This window comes from Peromyscus leucopus, chromosome 1 (genome assembly GCF_004664715.2).
Source record: "Peromyscus leucopus breed LL Stock chromosome 1, UCI_PerLeu_2.1, whole genome shotgun sequence".
NCBI classification, from domain to species: domain Eukaryota; kingdom Metazoa; phylum Chordata; class Mammalia; order Rodentia; family Cricetidae; genus Peromyscus; species Peromyscus leucopus.
In genome coordinates this window covers 176,517,718-176,530,058 of record NC_051063.1, presented here as the reverse complement: position 1 = coordinate 176,530,058, position 12,341 = coordinate 176,517,718, and the positions used below count along the sequence as shown (strand labels likewise).

The window sequence follows — 12,341 nt, the reverse complement described above, 5'->3', positions numbered from 1 at the left end:
CACCACTGCACATTCCCCAACCTTTTTATTTGCTATATTTGCTATAGGATCATTCACATACTTTCTTCTTCTTCTTCTTCTTCTTCTTCTTCTTCTTCTTCTTCTTCTTCTTCTTCTTCTTCTTCTTCTTCTTCTTCTTCTTCTTCTTCTTCTTCTTCTTCTTCTTCGCTGAGGACGAACCCAGGGCCTTCTACCACTGAGCTAAATTCCCAACCCCCATGCTTTCTTCTTTCTGAATGAGTTTTGGTAATTTGTCTATTTCGAGGAATTTGCTCATTGATTTTTGTGTGTCTGAGTTGGATGACTAAGGTAATGGGTGTGACTCTGCACTGTCTAAACACAGTTCTTCATAGTACTCCATTGTAATCCTTTTTTATTTTTGGAAAGTGGTTAGTGAAACCTCCTCTCTTTCTTTTTTTGGGGAGCAGGGCAGGAGGATGGCTGAGACAGTGTCTCATGAAACACAGGCTGGCCTCAAACTGTCTATGTAGCCAAGGATGTCTTGCCTCCATCTCCAAAGTGCTGGGATTATGGGCGTGCCTGGTTTATGTGATGCTAGGTTTGTGTGTGCTAGGCAAGCATTCTGTTAACTGAGACACATTCCCAGCCTAACTTCAACATTTAATCTATGTTAAATCTCATTTTTTTTTCTACTAGACTTTGCCAGTCCAGGCTGTTTTACACACAAAGCATGTCTTCATTTGGGCAGTGGTATTTCATGTGTCTCCTGTCCACATAGGACAAATGGATAAGCAGCTCCAAGCTTAAGCCCAGGCCTGAATTTCCCAGTGTGCTGACTTGTGCCTTCACATCTAGCTTTGAGTTTTCTTGTTGCTGGTACTAGGGGTTTCCTTACTTGTCTTTTCTGCCTGGACACACATTGAAGTCTATCTGCACTCTCCTGTGTTTATTGCTGGAGGAGAGGACTCTACAGTCCACCATGTGCTATTCTTCTGTCCAGTTGACAGCTAAGGAAATGAGGCTCATAGGACCCACCCAAGGTGGGACAGCTGTGAGATGGCCAAGAACAAACCCATTTGGGCTGCTCCATTTCCAAGTCTACACTCTGCCTACCACACCTACCACCTCTTAATTCTGATTCCTCCTTGTTCATTTTCAGGAGCTAGCTGCCAGCAAGTGCTCTCCCCTTCCTGACTCTGGACACGACCTTGCTTGTCTGGAGACAGGCTCTGGCCAGGACCTGGCAGTGGAAAGTTATGGAGCCATACAGCCTTGGGGAGGAGGGGGCCCTTCCATCAGAAGGTCACCTCCCTTCCTTCTCTGAGAGTCAAGGGCTCAACTGCAGTGACACACTCAACCGGGACTTGGGCCCCAGCACACGGGACCTGCTCTATGCTGGCTTAAGTGGTTTGGACCTTGACCCCAGTCTCTCTACATCAGATATGCCCAGTGAGGTGCTGGAGGACAATCTGGACACCCTGTCCCTGTACTCAGGGAAGGACAGCGACTCTGTGAAGCTGTTGGAAGAATATGCAGACTCCGAATCCCAGACCTCCTTACAAGGTGAGGCTCTTCATGGACAGAGCACCTACAGTTCCTACAGCCAGCCAGGGATTGAATCTGCTAGCATTGGCTAGGAAAATTCTCCTTCTTAACTAGGCATGGTGATGCGTGCTCATAATCTCAGCATATAGAAGATAAATGCAGGAGAAACACTACAAATTTGAAGCCAGCCAGAGCTACATAGTAAGACACTGTCTCCAAAACCAAACATCCTAAACTAAAGAGAAGGAAGCAAAGAAAGGAAAACAAAACAAAAATCTCTGCTTCTATAGGAGGCTTTTGGCCTACTTTGGAATTGTTCCCAACTTCTGAAGGAAAGGGGACACTAACCCTAGGGAACAAGATTGAGAAGTGGGTATGTGGGCAGACCATCAGGTTTGTAGGAGACTTTCCTATCATTGCCGCATCTCAAGAGCACTTTTCATTCTTCCAGGATGAGCCAGGATCCTGTCCACTCAGTTCTGTGCTTGTCTAACTATTCCAGGCCTCATGTCCTCATCTGTAAAGTAAGGCGACCCCAATCCTTTCATGCCCCCTGCCCCAAAACACCGGTAGTGAGAAGTGAAAAAGGACAAGACTGCAAAAGCCTTCCACAGACCATAATGTACCAGACAGGTATTAGGTGCTTGATTTGTTTCTGCTTAGTCTTTTTTGAAGAGGTCTTGTTGTCTCTTCAGGACACTGAGGCTCCAGCAAACCTCTAGCCTCAGTCTGTCCAGGAGCCAGGACTGTAGGTTGTGGCACCATGCCCAGCTAGCTGTTTGGTCAACTATACTGGATACTGTCAGTAATAGTTCATCTCCAAAGTATTCAGTTCCAAACTTTTCTGTTCAGATGTGGAAGAACAAAGGGGGAATTAGTGAAATGATTGAACAACTTGGGTAAGTCTCAGTTTGGTTTGCTGTTGGCCTCCTGTAGAAGAGAATTCTTTTGTTTGGTTTTGGTTTGGTTTGGTTTGGTTTTGACCATCTTTATTGGTTCCTGGCAAGTTGCTTCAATGGGTTGACTGGGCTAGAGCTCCTAGGAGTTTATAATCACAGTTTATAATCAGGAAGTCCACATGTAAATGCCAGTATACACAGCCAGTAATCTGTTGGGATTACTGAGTTTGAGTTTGGAACACTGAGGAAGTGTTCGAAAAACTTGTGGCCATGAAAGATTCTGAAGACCCCACTCCACAAAAAATGTCCAAGCAGTGTCAGGCCTGTGTCTGTGTTGAAATGATGGCAGATCAGCAAGTTTTGAATCATGAGAGTTCATTCATATGGGAGGACTGTCTGCAGCACTAACCAGGCCCAGGGCTGTGGTATGGTACTCAGCTTGGGCATGGTGATACTGAAAAACACTAGTTGTGGGGATGTGTACATTTTGCTTGGCACAGGAACCCTAGTTATTCTTAGGGTTCCACTTAGTTTAGCCTTCCTTAATATTCAACTGTCATACTGCCCCCTCAAAATTAAATTTCAACTCCATGCTTTTGAAACTTAAATTTAGGTCCATATATGTGAATATGTTTATGTCATTGTCTTCCTTTTTGTTTTTGAGACGTGGATCTCACTATTCTGTTGATCAAGCTGGCTCTGACTTCCTGGGCTCAAGCAATTTTCCTGCCTTGGCCTCCTGAGTATGTGGGACTTCAGGCATATACTGCATGTCCAACTTTCATTCATTTTTGTTTATTTGAGACAAGGTCTCACTGTGTCCTCCAGGCTGTTTTCAGACTCTGAGTAATCCTCCTGTCTCAGTTTCCCAAATGCTGATGACTACTGGCAGGAGCTACAACTTCTGGCTATATTAATGTTGTAAATTAGAAAAGTAAAATGTGCTGGGGGTAGTCACACGAGCCTTTAATCCTAGCACTCAGGAGGCAGAGGAAGGTGGATCTACGAGTTTGAGGCCAGCCTGGTCTACAGATGAGTTCCAGGACAACTAGGGTTACACAGAGAAACCCTGTCTCAAAAACCCAAACCCAAACTCAAAAAAAAAAAAAAAAAAAAGTTTGGTGTATTTGAATTCCTGTGTAAGATTGAATTGATTGTTATTGTCAGATCACAGTCTTGTTGGACTGTTAAAAGTCTGTTAAAGTGTTTCTATGAATAGCTTTAAAAATATTTTATTTATGTGTATGTGTTAATGTCTGTGAGTGTATATTCCACATATATGTAGTTGCCTGTGACAGAGCAGGGCATTGGAGCCCCTGGAGCTGTAGTTACAAGCAATTGTGAACTGCCTCCTTTGGGTCCTGGGTCCTGGACTCTCTCTGGTCCTTTGCAAGAAAGGGCAGCCAGTACTCTCTCTCCAGTCCTTGTGAACAGCTTTTGACATACTGAATTTCCTTTTGTATTAGTTGGCTGACATTCTGCTCACAGTTCTCAGCTTCATGACACTGCTTTCTAGAAAGCTCAGGTGACTGTTTAGGCCACCTGCCTGGCTCGGTGTCCTTGTCAGTTTTGTGTTGATGTAGTTTGTTTTTGAGTTTTACAGTTGCTTTGATATGCACATAAAGCACCCAGCAAGGCTGAGGACTGTATCCTAGGGAACCTGGGTTTTCTTGTCTATACTTTTAGAGTTCTTCGATTACTCACCACAGTGGTTTTTCTCCCTTCAGTCTTGTCCCAAGCCTCTCTCTGGCCCCCTGGATCAGGACAGAGGCAGTCTGCTCCTTCTCCACACGATGGCCTTTTCAGTACTTGAAGACACCTCCCTTTGCCACCTGAATGTCCCTATTTCCTTCAGCTGCTCCTCAGGAGACACAATTCATAAAAATGCCAGCTGTCATTTTACCAAGAGATACAGAAAATGTGGGAAATTCAGACACATACGAGGAGGGGGTAAACCCAGCCCAGCTCTCTGCCAGTGAACCCCAGACTGCCTGTTTCCACTTAAATCTACTTTTCTGTTTTCACACCTGGGGTGATTCTGTTTTCAAATAGGCTGCTTTCTCTCTTTTTTCTTCCTTTCTCTCTTCCTTCCTTCCTTCTTTCCTTCCTTCCTCCCTCCCTCCCTCCCTTCCTTCTTTTTTTTTTAAATTTAGTAGTATGATATGAACATTCTTCCGTGTTCTTGGGCATTTCTACAATTTTTGTTTGGAATGCTGTTTCATAGGTCATAATACAGGGCTGGTGTGTAGCTCACTTGTAGAGTACTTGCCAAGCACTAGCATATCTAGCATATGTCAGACCTTTGGTTCAACCTCCAGTGTATCACACACACACACACACACACACACACACACACACACACACACACACAGAGCAAATAATGCACTCACCTCTAAGCTCTCTTGTCAGATATAAGGTTGTTTTAACATTTTACTAGAAAAAGCAGGTAGATTTTTGTAAAAAGCTGAGAACCCAAGAGCAGAGCCAAATGGGTGAGTGCACAGTTGCATTATTTTCTCGGGTTTGGATAATGTAGCTCCAGATAGACCTTGTGTGAGTATCAGTACCAGGTCGGCTTCCAGCTCTGCTGGTCATGCTGCTGCCCGAGAAGCTCAGCCTGGTGCCGTCCCCAGCCCTCCACATCTTGCACCAGGACCAGGTGCAGTCCTGTAGCTATGGCCTGTTCTCACGGGACCTTGGTTCCTCCCAGTTGTGCCTTGTCCTCTGCCCATGCAGAGCGCTGACGTGGAGGGGTCTCAGGCAACCTGGACAGGGCTCTGTGCTAAGGCTCTATATTGCTTTAGGACTCCCAAACCCTAGCTTGACATAATCTGTGCTTTCTCCCTTTGTTTAGACCTGGGGCTGGGAGCACTCAAGGTACCTAAAGAGGCTGATGAAGGAGGCAGGGCCACTGGGAGTACAAGGAAAGGCAAGCGGCAGCACAGTTCCCCTCAGAACCCGCTCCTGGACTGCAGCCTGTGCGGGAAAGTGTTCAGCAGCGCCAGTTCCCTGAGCAAGCACTACCTGACACACAGCCAGGAGAGGAAACACGTGTGCAAAGTCTGCAGCAAGGCCTTCAAGCGCCAGGACCACCTGTATGTCACGAGTCTGGTCAGGAGAAGGGCAGGGGGCATGCACCTGTCCTTCTGTGCTCTCTCTCATCCACCCATCCTGTCCTTTGTTGAGTTCCCACCTCTGTGCTACCCAGATGTGTGTTCCCTATCCTCTGGTATGGACTCTGCTCTCTTCACACCGCTACTGTCTGGGGCAGGTCTCTCTACTGAGCCCCCAAATTTATACCAGTGAGGAAATCCCTGCCTCTATTTGCAGACATGACTCTTGTGGTTTATAAATGTGATTGATTACCAGACATGATGGCACACTGGGGAGGTGGAGGCAGGAGGAGCAAAAGTCCAAGGCCAACCTCAACTACATACATAGCAAGTTTGAGGTCCACCTGGATTACATGAGGGGAAAAAAACAATACAAATGAGTTTGGCTAACTTGGTAAAGAGATGTCCCAAGTCCCTGGTAGGTGTCTAAGGACACTGGGTCTGCAACCCCTGAGGATTTTCCAAAAAAGCCTGTATAAAAGCTTAGAGTGACCACATAGTAGTGGTGGTGGTGATGTCGGTGGTGGTGGAGGCGGCGGCGGCAGTGCATGCCTTTAGTCTTAGCACCCAGGAGGCAGAGGCAAGCAGACCTCTGTGAGTTTGAGATGGTCTACACAGCAAGTTCTAGGACAGACAAAGCTACACAGAAAAACTCTGTCTCGAAAAACCAGAAAAAAAAAAAAAGGAAAAAAAAGGCACTTAGAGCAAGCTCCCTTGTAGTTAATGCCTTAAGAATAACAAGTTTTTGTTGCCGTGAGGCTCAAAAGTGGGAGAGGACAGAGCCTAGCTAGGGTGCTGGGTGGAGGGAGGGGCTTTCTCTTTACCCTCTGGTCCGTCCTCACCTCAGGCAAAGGAGGTGGCTTTCTCCTAGGACTAGTACTTATAGGTCTTCTGAGTCCTTTCCTTACAAGACCGAGGACATTCTTTGTAGAAAGACAGTAATCATTAAAATGTCCTAGCCATATAACCCTGAGATTGTTCAAAGCTAGACTGTCAAGATCCCGAGGGTAAGGGCTCATTGTTGGCTCTGTCACGGTCCACATAGGCAGGAGTGGACACAACACACATTAACATGCATTTATACTTGCACTGATTATTGACATACTAGCCTTTTGGCTCTAGGAAGGTTTTATATTGGTAAGTTGTGCAGTGGGGGGGGGGGGATTCCAGGAAACTGTCACCATGGACAGTCCAGTCCTGTAGTAGTTCCAGATTGGCATCTCCTCAAATATATTCTCCAGAGCTCTGCTTCTCAGGAATGCTGGTGGAACTATATGAAAGTAAAGGTTAAACATGCCACATGCCCCCCACATGCTTTTGAACCTTCAAAGAGTAAAGTGGGGTGTGTGTTTGAGGGGTGTCTGCATGCTTTAACACATCCCAGCTGTGCCCGGGGGCCCCAGGGCTCACCTTTAGAGAACTGTTGTCCCTTGTGATCCCTCTTTGGGGAAACCTGATCTGGCTCTCGTGGGATTTATTTTTTCCCACAGGGTTTGTTAGTGGTAAGGGCAGGGAATTGAGTCTCTCCCAGTTGGTTAGACAGAGTAAGGGACCCAAGCAGTTCTTGTATTGGGGTGTGGGCCTGCCTGGTGATCTCCCTTCCATGTCTCACTTCAGGACCGGGCACATGCTCACCCACCAGAAGACCAAGCCCTTTGTGTGCATTGAGCAGGGCTGCAGCAAAAGCTACTGTGACTACCGCTCCCTGCGCCGCCACTATGAGGTCCAGCATGGAGTATGCATCCTGAAGGAGGCCCCACCAGAAGAGGAGGGCTATGGAGACCCAACCCACAACCATGATGTGGCCAACCAGCCTCCACCCAGTGGCCTGAGGTCCCTGGGACCTCCAGAAGCTAGATCCCCTGGCTCTGTCTTGCCCAACCGAGACCTCCTTCGCTGTATTGTAAGCAGCATTGTCCACCAGAAGATTCCCTCTCCTGGCCCAGCTGTGGGTCCTTCTGACACTGAGGCAAGGAGCTCGGCCTGTGCCTGCCCCACCTCACTGGGGTCATCGTCGTGTATACCAGCCAGCACCCCAGTGGCCCCAGGAACCCTGGGCTCCGAAGTTCCTGAGGAAACTCATCCCCCACGGAAGGAACCTGCCACTGAAGTGTTCACAGCTGTCCAGTCAAGGGTGGCTGAGAATGGTGCCCCTGACCCACCAGAGTCAGAGTTGGAGTCAGAGTCTCCACGGCTTCAACGGCCATCCTCCCTGGAGGGCTGGCCGGAGGGCAGCTCCCTTCCTGCCTGCCTGCCTCTCTTCCGAGGCCATTCTGTTCCCTCAGGATCCCAGCCATCCAGCCACAACTTCCAGTGGCTCCGGAACCTGCCTGGCTGTCCCAAGAACAAAGGCAGCAATGTGTTTATGGTCCACAAGCCCCCTGCAGTGCCATCCCGGGAGGGCTCTGAGGGGGGCCCTGGGCCCAGCAGCATCCCCACCACAGTGGAACCTTCACCCAGCTTGGGCACCAGCCAGGAGGACCTGCTGCCATTTCCTCCTGCACTCCTGAAGGCACCTGGTGAGACCTCCAGTGATGTCCGACAGACAGCTGGGGAAGATGATGGCTGGGCTCCCAAGAAGAGCAAACCCGACTGTGAGTCATTCCCATGGCAGAGCCCCCCAGAGCTTGGGCTCCAAGATACACAGAACCCAGGTGGGCTCCCCTCAGATGCCACACCCCTCTTCCGGCAGCTGTTCATGAAGTCACAGGAGTCTCTGGTGAGCCACGAGCAGATGCAGGTGCTCCAAATGATTGCCAAGTCCCAGCGGATCTTCTCCCACACCCAGGTGGCTACAGCCTCAGCCCAGAGACCAGGGCCGGAGGGCAAGCAGTCAGCCCTGAAGCCATTGCAGGGGCCATGGCCACCACAGGCCCTGCCACCAGTACCCGCTGTGGACTCCTTCCAGATAGGCCCTGGACACTCAGAGCCAGAGGGATCCCCGGTCCGCAGGAGGAAAACCATGCCTGCAGTGTCCAGAGAAGCATCTCCTGGTGGCCCGAGGCGAGACACAAAAGGAGGACCCAAAGTGGCCTCTGCACCACCATCCCTCACAGGGCCAGCTCTGCACCCGTCACGGAATCCAGACAGCTCTTCTCTGGCCAAAGGGACCTTGGACCTGGGGGACATCCTCCCCAGTGCAGGCTCACGGCAGTCCCAGTTAGGTGGAGATGAGCCAGCTGGAACCCAGCTGGTTGGGAAACAGGGGCAAGGTGAGAATGCCCTGGCTTCAGGGGCCATGAGAGGGGAGAAGGGCCCAGCCTGCCCACGAGGCGGAGGCTACAGGCTCTTCTCAGGCCACCCCAGGGCCCAGAGATTCTCTGGTTTCCGGAAGGAAAAAGTAAAGATGGATGTGTGCTGTGCAGCTTCTCCCAGCCAGGTGGCCATGGCCTCCTTCTCATCGGCTGGGCCTCTGGCAGATCCCCCCCGGGACATGAAGTCTAAGCTGACAATCTTCAACAGAATCCAGGTATTTGTACCCCTCTCTCACTCTATGCTTGGCAGGGATGTGTGTATGTCCTTGGATGTATAGCATTGGTTAACTGTGCAGGCACTTCCCCCATTGCAGTGAGTCCTCAGATGTGATTTTACCAGGAAAAGCGCTGTTGTTCACTAAGCTCTCTTCCCTGCTTTCCTTTGCCTCCTAATTCCTCCTAGATTTGCCTCCTTCAACTCTTGAGAGGAGATCAAGGTACAGGCCTCCTCCCTTAACTGTTCACTGCATGTGATGGCTGTGCATTCCACATGCATGCACAGAACCTGGGTCCTTTGTGTATTATGCAGTGGCACTTAGCCACTCCTCTTGTGAGAGCAGCAGCATTCCCACCATCTCACAGCTACTATTTTGTAAACATTTACACATTTGTTGGCCAAATGTTGTATCCTGAACCCTTTGAAATTTTGTGCTTTAACAGATTTTGGTATAGTTGCAGGTTCTGGCACAACTATTATTATTGGCCAGAACATTTCATCACTACCAGAAGGTACCCTGCATCCCTTAGGTATCACCCCAGTCTTTTGGTCCCTCTACCATTATCCTTCCAGCCCTAGGCACCCACAGACCTGTCTCTGTGGCTTAACTGCTATGGAAATTTTATGTCAGAGTCACACATTGTGTGGTGGTTTATGTCTAGCATTGTCTGCTTATATTACATGATCAAGGTCCATTCATGTGGCAGCATCTGTCAGTACTTCATAATGTTTTTTAGAAATTAAAAACAATTTTTACATTTACTTATTTAAAGAAAGAGTATCACTATGTAGCATTAGCTGCAACTTGCTATGTAGACCAGGCTGGCCTTGAATTCACAGAGATCAGTCTACCTCTGCCTCCCAAGTGTTGGGATTAAAGACCTGTGCCGCCACACTTGGCGCAATGTATGTGTGTGTGATCATGAGCATGCCACAGAGCTCATATGGAAGTCAGAGGACAACTTGTAGGAGCTGGTTTTCTCCTTCTACCATGTGGATTGCAAAGATCAAACTCAGATCATCAGACTTGGCAGCAAGTGCCTCTACCCCCTGAGCCATCTTACTACCCTACTCCATTCCTTTTCTGGCTGAGCAATAGTCCAGTGGATAGACGGCCAGATTTTATTTGGTCAGTCATCAGTGGACTGTTCACTCTTTGACTCTTGTGAGTGAGCTGCTGGTAAGGCTGTGTGCAGCTTTTGTGTGGGTGCATGTTCTCATTTCTCTTGGCTAGACCCTAGGACTGGAATCACCAGATCCTAGGATCTCTGCTCAATGTTTAAAGAGTAGCCAGACTGCTTTCTAGAGAGCAGCATTGTTTTGCAGCACCTCTGCCATGCATAAGTGCCCTGGTTTCTCCATGCTCTTTGCTGTCATAGTCACTATGGATGTACAGTGGTGTCTGCTTGTGTTGCCACTGTCATGCCCTGGCGCTGCTGAAGTTAGCATCCTCCCATGTGCTTATAGGCCACTTGGCAACTGTTATCCTACTAACTTGCAAAGATGTGTGTGTGTGTGTGTGTGTGTGTGTGTGTGTATGTATATGTATATACATATGTATATATGTATATCTGTACATATATGTGCATCATACATGTAACTTGCAAGTGCTTTCTCCCTTTGTATGGGGTGTCTTTATATCTTATGTGTGAATACTTGTGGGGTTGAAACTTTCGGTTTCAATGAATCCAGTGTGTGTCTGTTGGGTTTTCTGCTTTGCTTTGGTGTCAAGCCTGAGGCACCATTGCCCAATCACCATCATGCAGGTTTCCCCAATGCCATTTTTTTTTCTTCGAGACAGGGTTTCTCTTGTGTAGCTTTGCACCTTTCCTGGAACTCACTTGGTAGCCCAGGCTGGCCTCGAACTTACAGAGATCCGCCTCCCGAGTGCTGGGATTAAAGGCGTGCGCCACCACCGCCCGGCATCCAATGCCATATTTCTTATTCCCTTGTCTGGGCTCTGCTGGCTCAGATATCCTCTCATCTCCAGGGTGGAAATATCTACAGACTCCCCCATCCAGTGAAGGAAGAGAGCTTGACAGGCGGATGGTAAGTTCAGAAGCCCATGCCCCACCAGGGCACTGCTCTGGCAAGTCCTCCAGCTTCTCTGCACTGTCTTGGGTGAAGGAGCCAGATGCCTCCAGCCCTGCAGAGGGCACGTCAGCCCTTGGAAAGTTGAATATGGTCTTCTATTTTCATTGTTTAGTAAGAGTTGTCAGTGGATTGGGGTTACATAAACAAACAAAACAGCAAAAACAACAACAAAAGCAGCAGTCAGTGGTAGAGTCTCATGCTTCCATTCTTGCCCCCTGCCTTTTCTACCCACAGCCATCAGCCAAATGGGGGTCCCACAGACTGGATGGAGTCAAAGAGCACTTTTGTGTGCAAGAATTGCAGCCAGATGTTTTATACCGAGAAAGGGCTGAGCAGCCACATGTGTTTCCACAGTGACCAGTGGCCATCACCTCGGGGGAAGCAGGAGCATCAGGTGAAGGACTTCTGTGGTACAGGGCTGGACAGGCTTTGGGGAATGGATGAAAGGACAGTGTCACCCATCCAGGTTAAAGGCAGCATCCTGGCAGGGATGGTGGGGGTGACGTGAGTGCCGGGACCATCTGTGCAGGCCCTTGCACCCTCCTCCCGGCCTTTCTATATCATCGGGAGCAGTTTCTTCTCCGTGGCTGCTCCTTCTTTTAAAGCTGCCAACTCTCCATGCTCAGGTATTTGGCACAGTTTTGCACTGAGGCCTGATGGGGATGGGGTCCCCCGGAAGGCAAAATGTCCTTGGTCAGCATAGCCACAGCTGGAGAACATGGCCTAGGTGGGTGCTTCTCCAGGTGGTGTTTCTCACCTGCTGTGGAAGACCTGGGAAAACCCCAAACCAGAAGCACTCAGAAGTCCTTACTCTAGAAGCCTCGGTTGGCACCCACAGTTAACACTAGCTGAGCCCATGTCAAGCCTAAAGATTTGAGTGCTGGCAACAGCAATGACCTTGTCAGCCCAGGCCCTGACCCCAGATGGCAATGACCCACAGTTTGCAGGGCTGGGATATGAGGGAAGAAGGAACTGAGGAAGACTGAGGGGCCAGGCAGGAAGGCTGGCAGGGAGGAAGGAGCAATGGAAGATGTGAGGGGTCATTGTGATGGGTCTCTGAAGCTCATCTCTTTACTGTTGGACCCTGGACTGACGTTCCTGTGTCAGTGCTAGGCTGCTGTTGGCTCATAAGAGCCACTGGCATCTGTGAGAATACATTTTTATTTTGTCACACCATAATACTATGTCTCTGGCTCCCATTCTTTATATATATATATATAGTTTTGTTTTGTTTTTAGAGACAGGATCTCTATATAGC

At 48.9% G+C, this 12,341-nt stretch overlaps 1 protein-coding gene across 2 annotated transcripts in view; it reads left to right on the top strand.

Moving 5' to 3' along the window:
- The window catches only part of Znf541 (zinc finger protein 541), a 41,474-nt gene that overhangs the window by 13,948 nt on the left and 15,185 nt on the right, over window positions 1-12,341 (top strand). Inside the window, exons 2-6 of one of the 2 annotated variants that reach the window (XM_037202064.1) lie at window positions 1,121-1,524; window positions 5,260-5,500; window positions 7,136-8,987; window positions 10,980-11,038; window positions 11,318-11,477. In XM_037202064.1, the coding sequence (XP_037057959.1) occupies window positions 1,218-1,524; window positions 5,260-5,500; window positions 7,136-8,987; window positions 10,980-11,038; window positions 11,318-11,477 (2,619 nt within the window). In that variant the 5' untranslated portion in view covers window positions 1,121-1,217. Of the gene's footprint in view, window positions 1-1,120; window positions 1,525-5,259; window positions 5,501-7,135; window positions 8,988-10,961; window positions 11,039-11,317; window positions 11,478-12,341 lie in introns of both variants that reach the window. The other variant, XM_037202063.1, reaches the window with a different exon arrangement.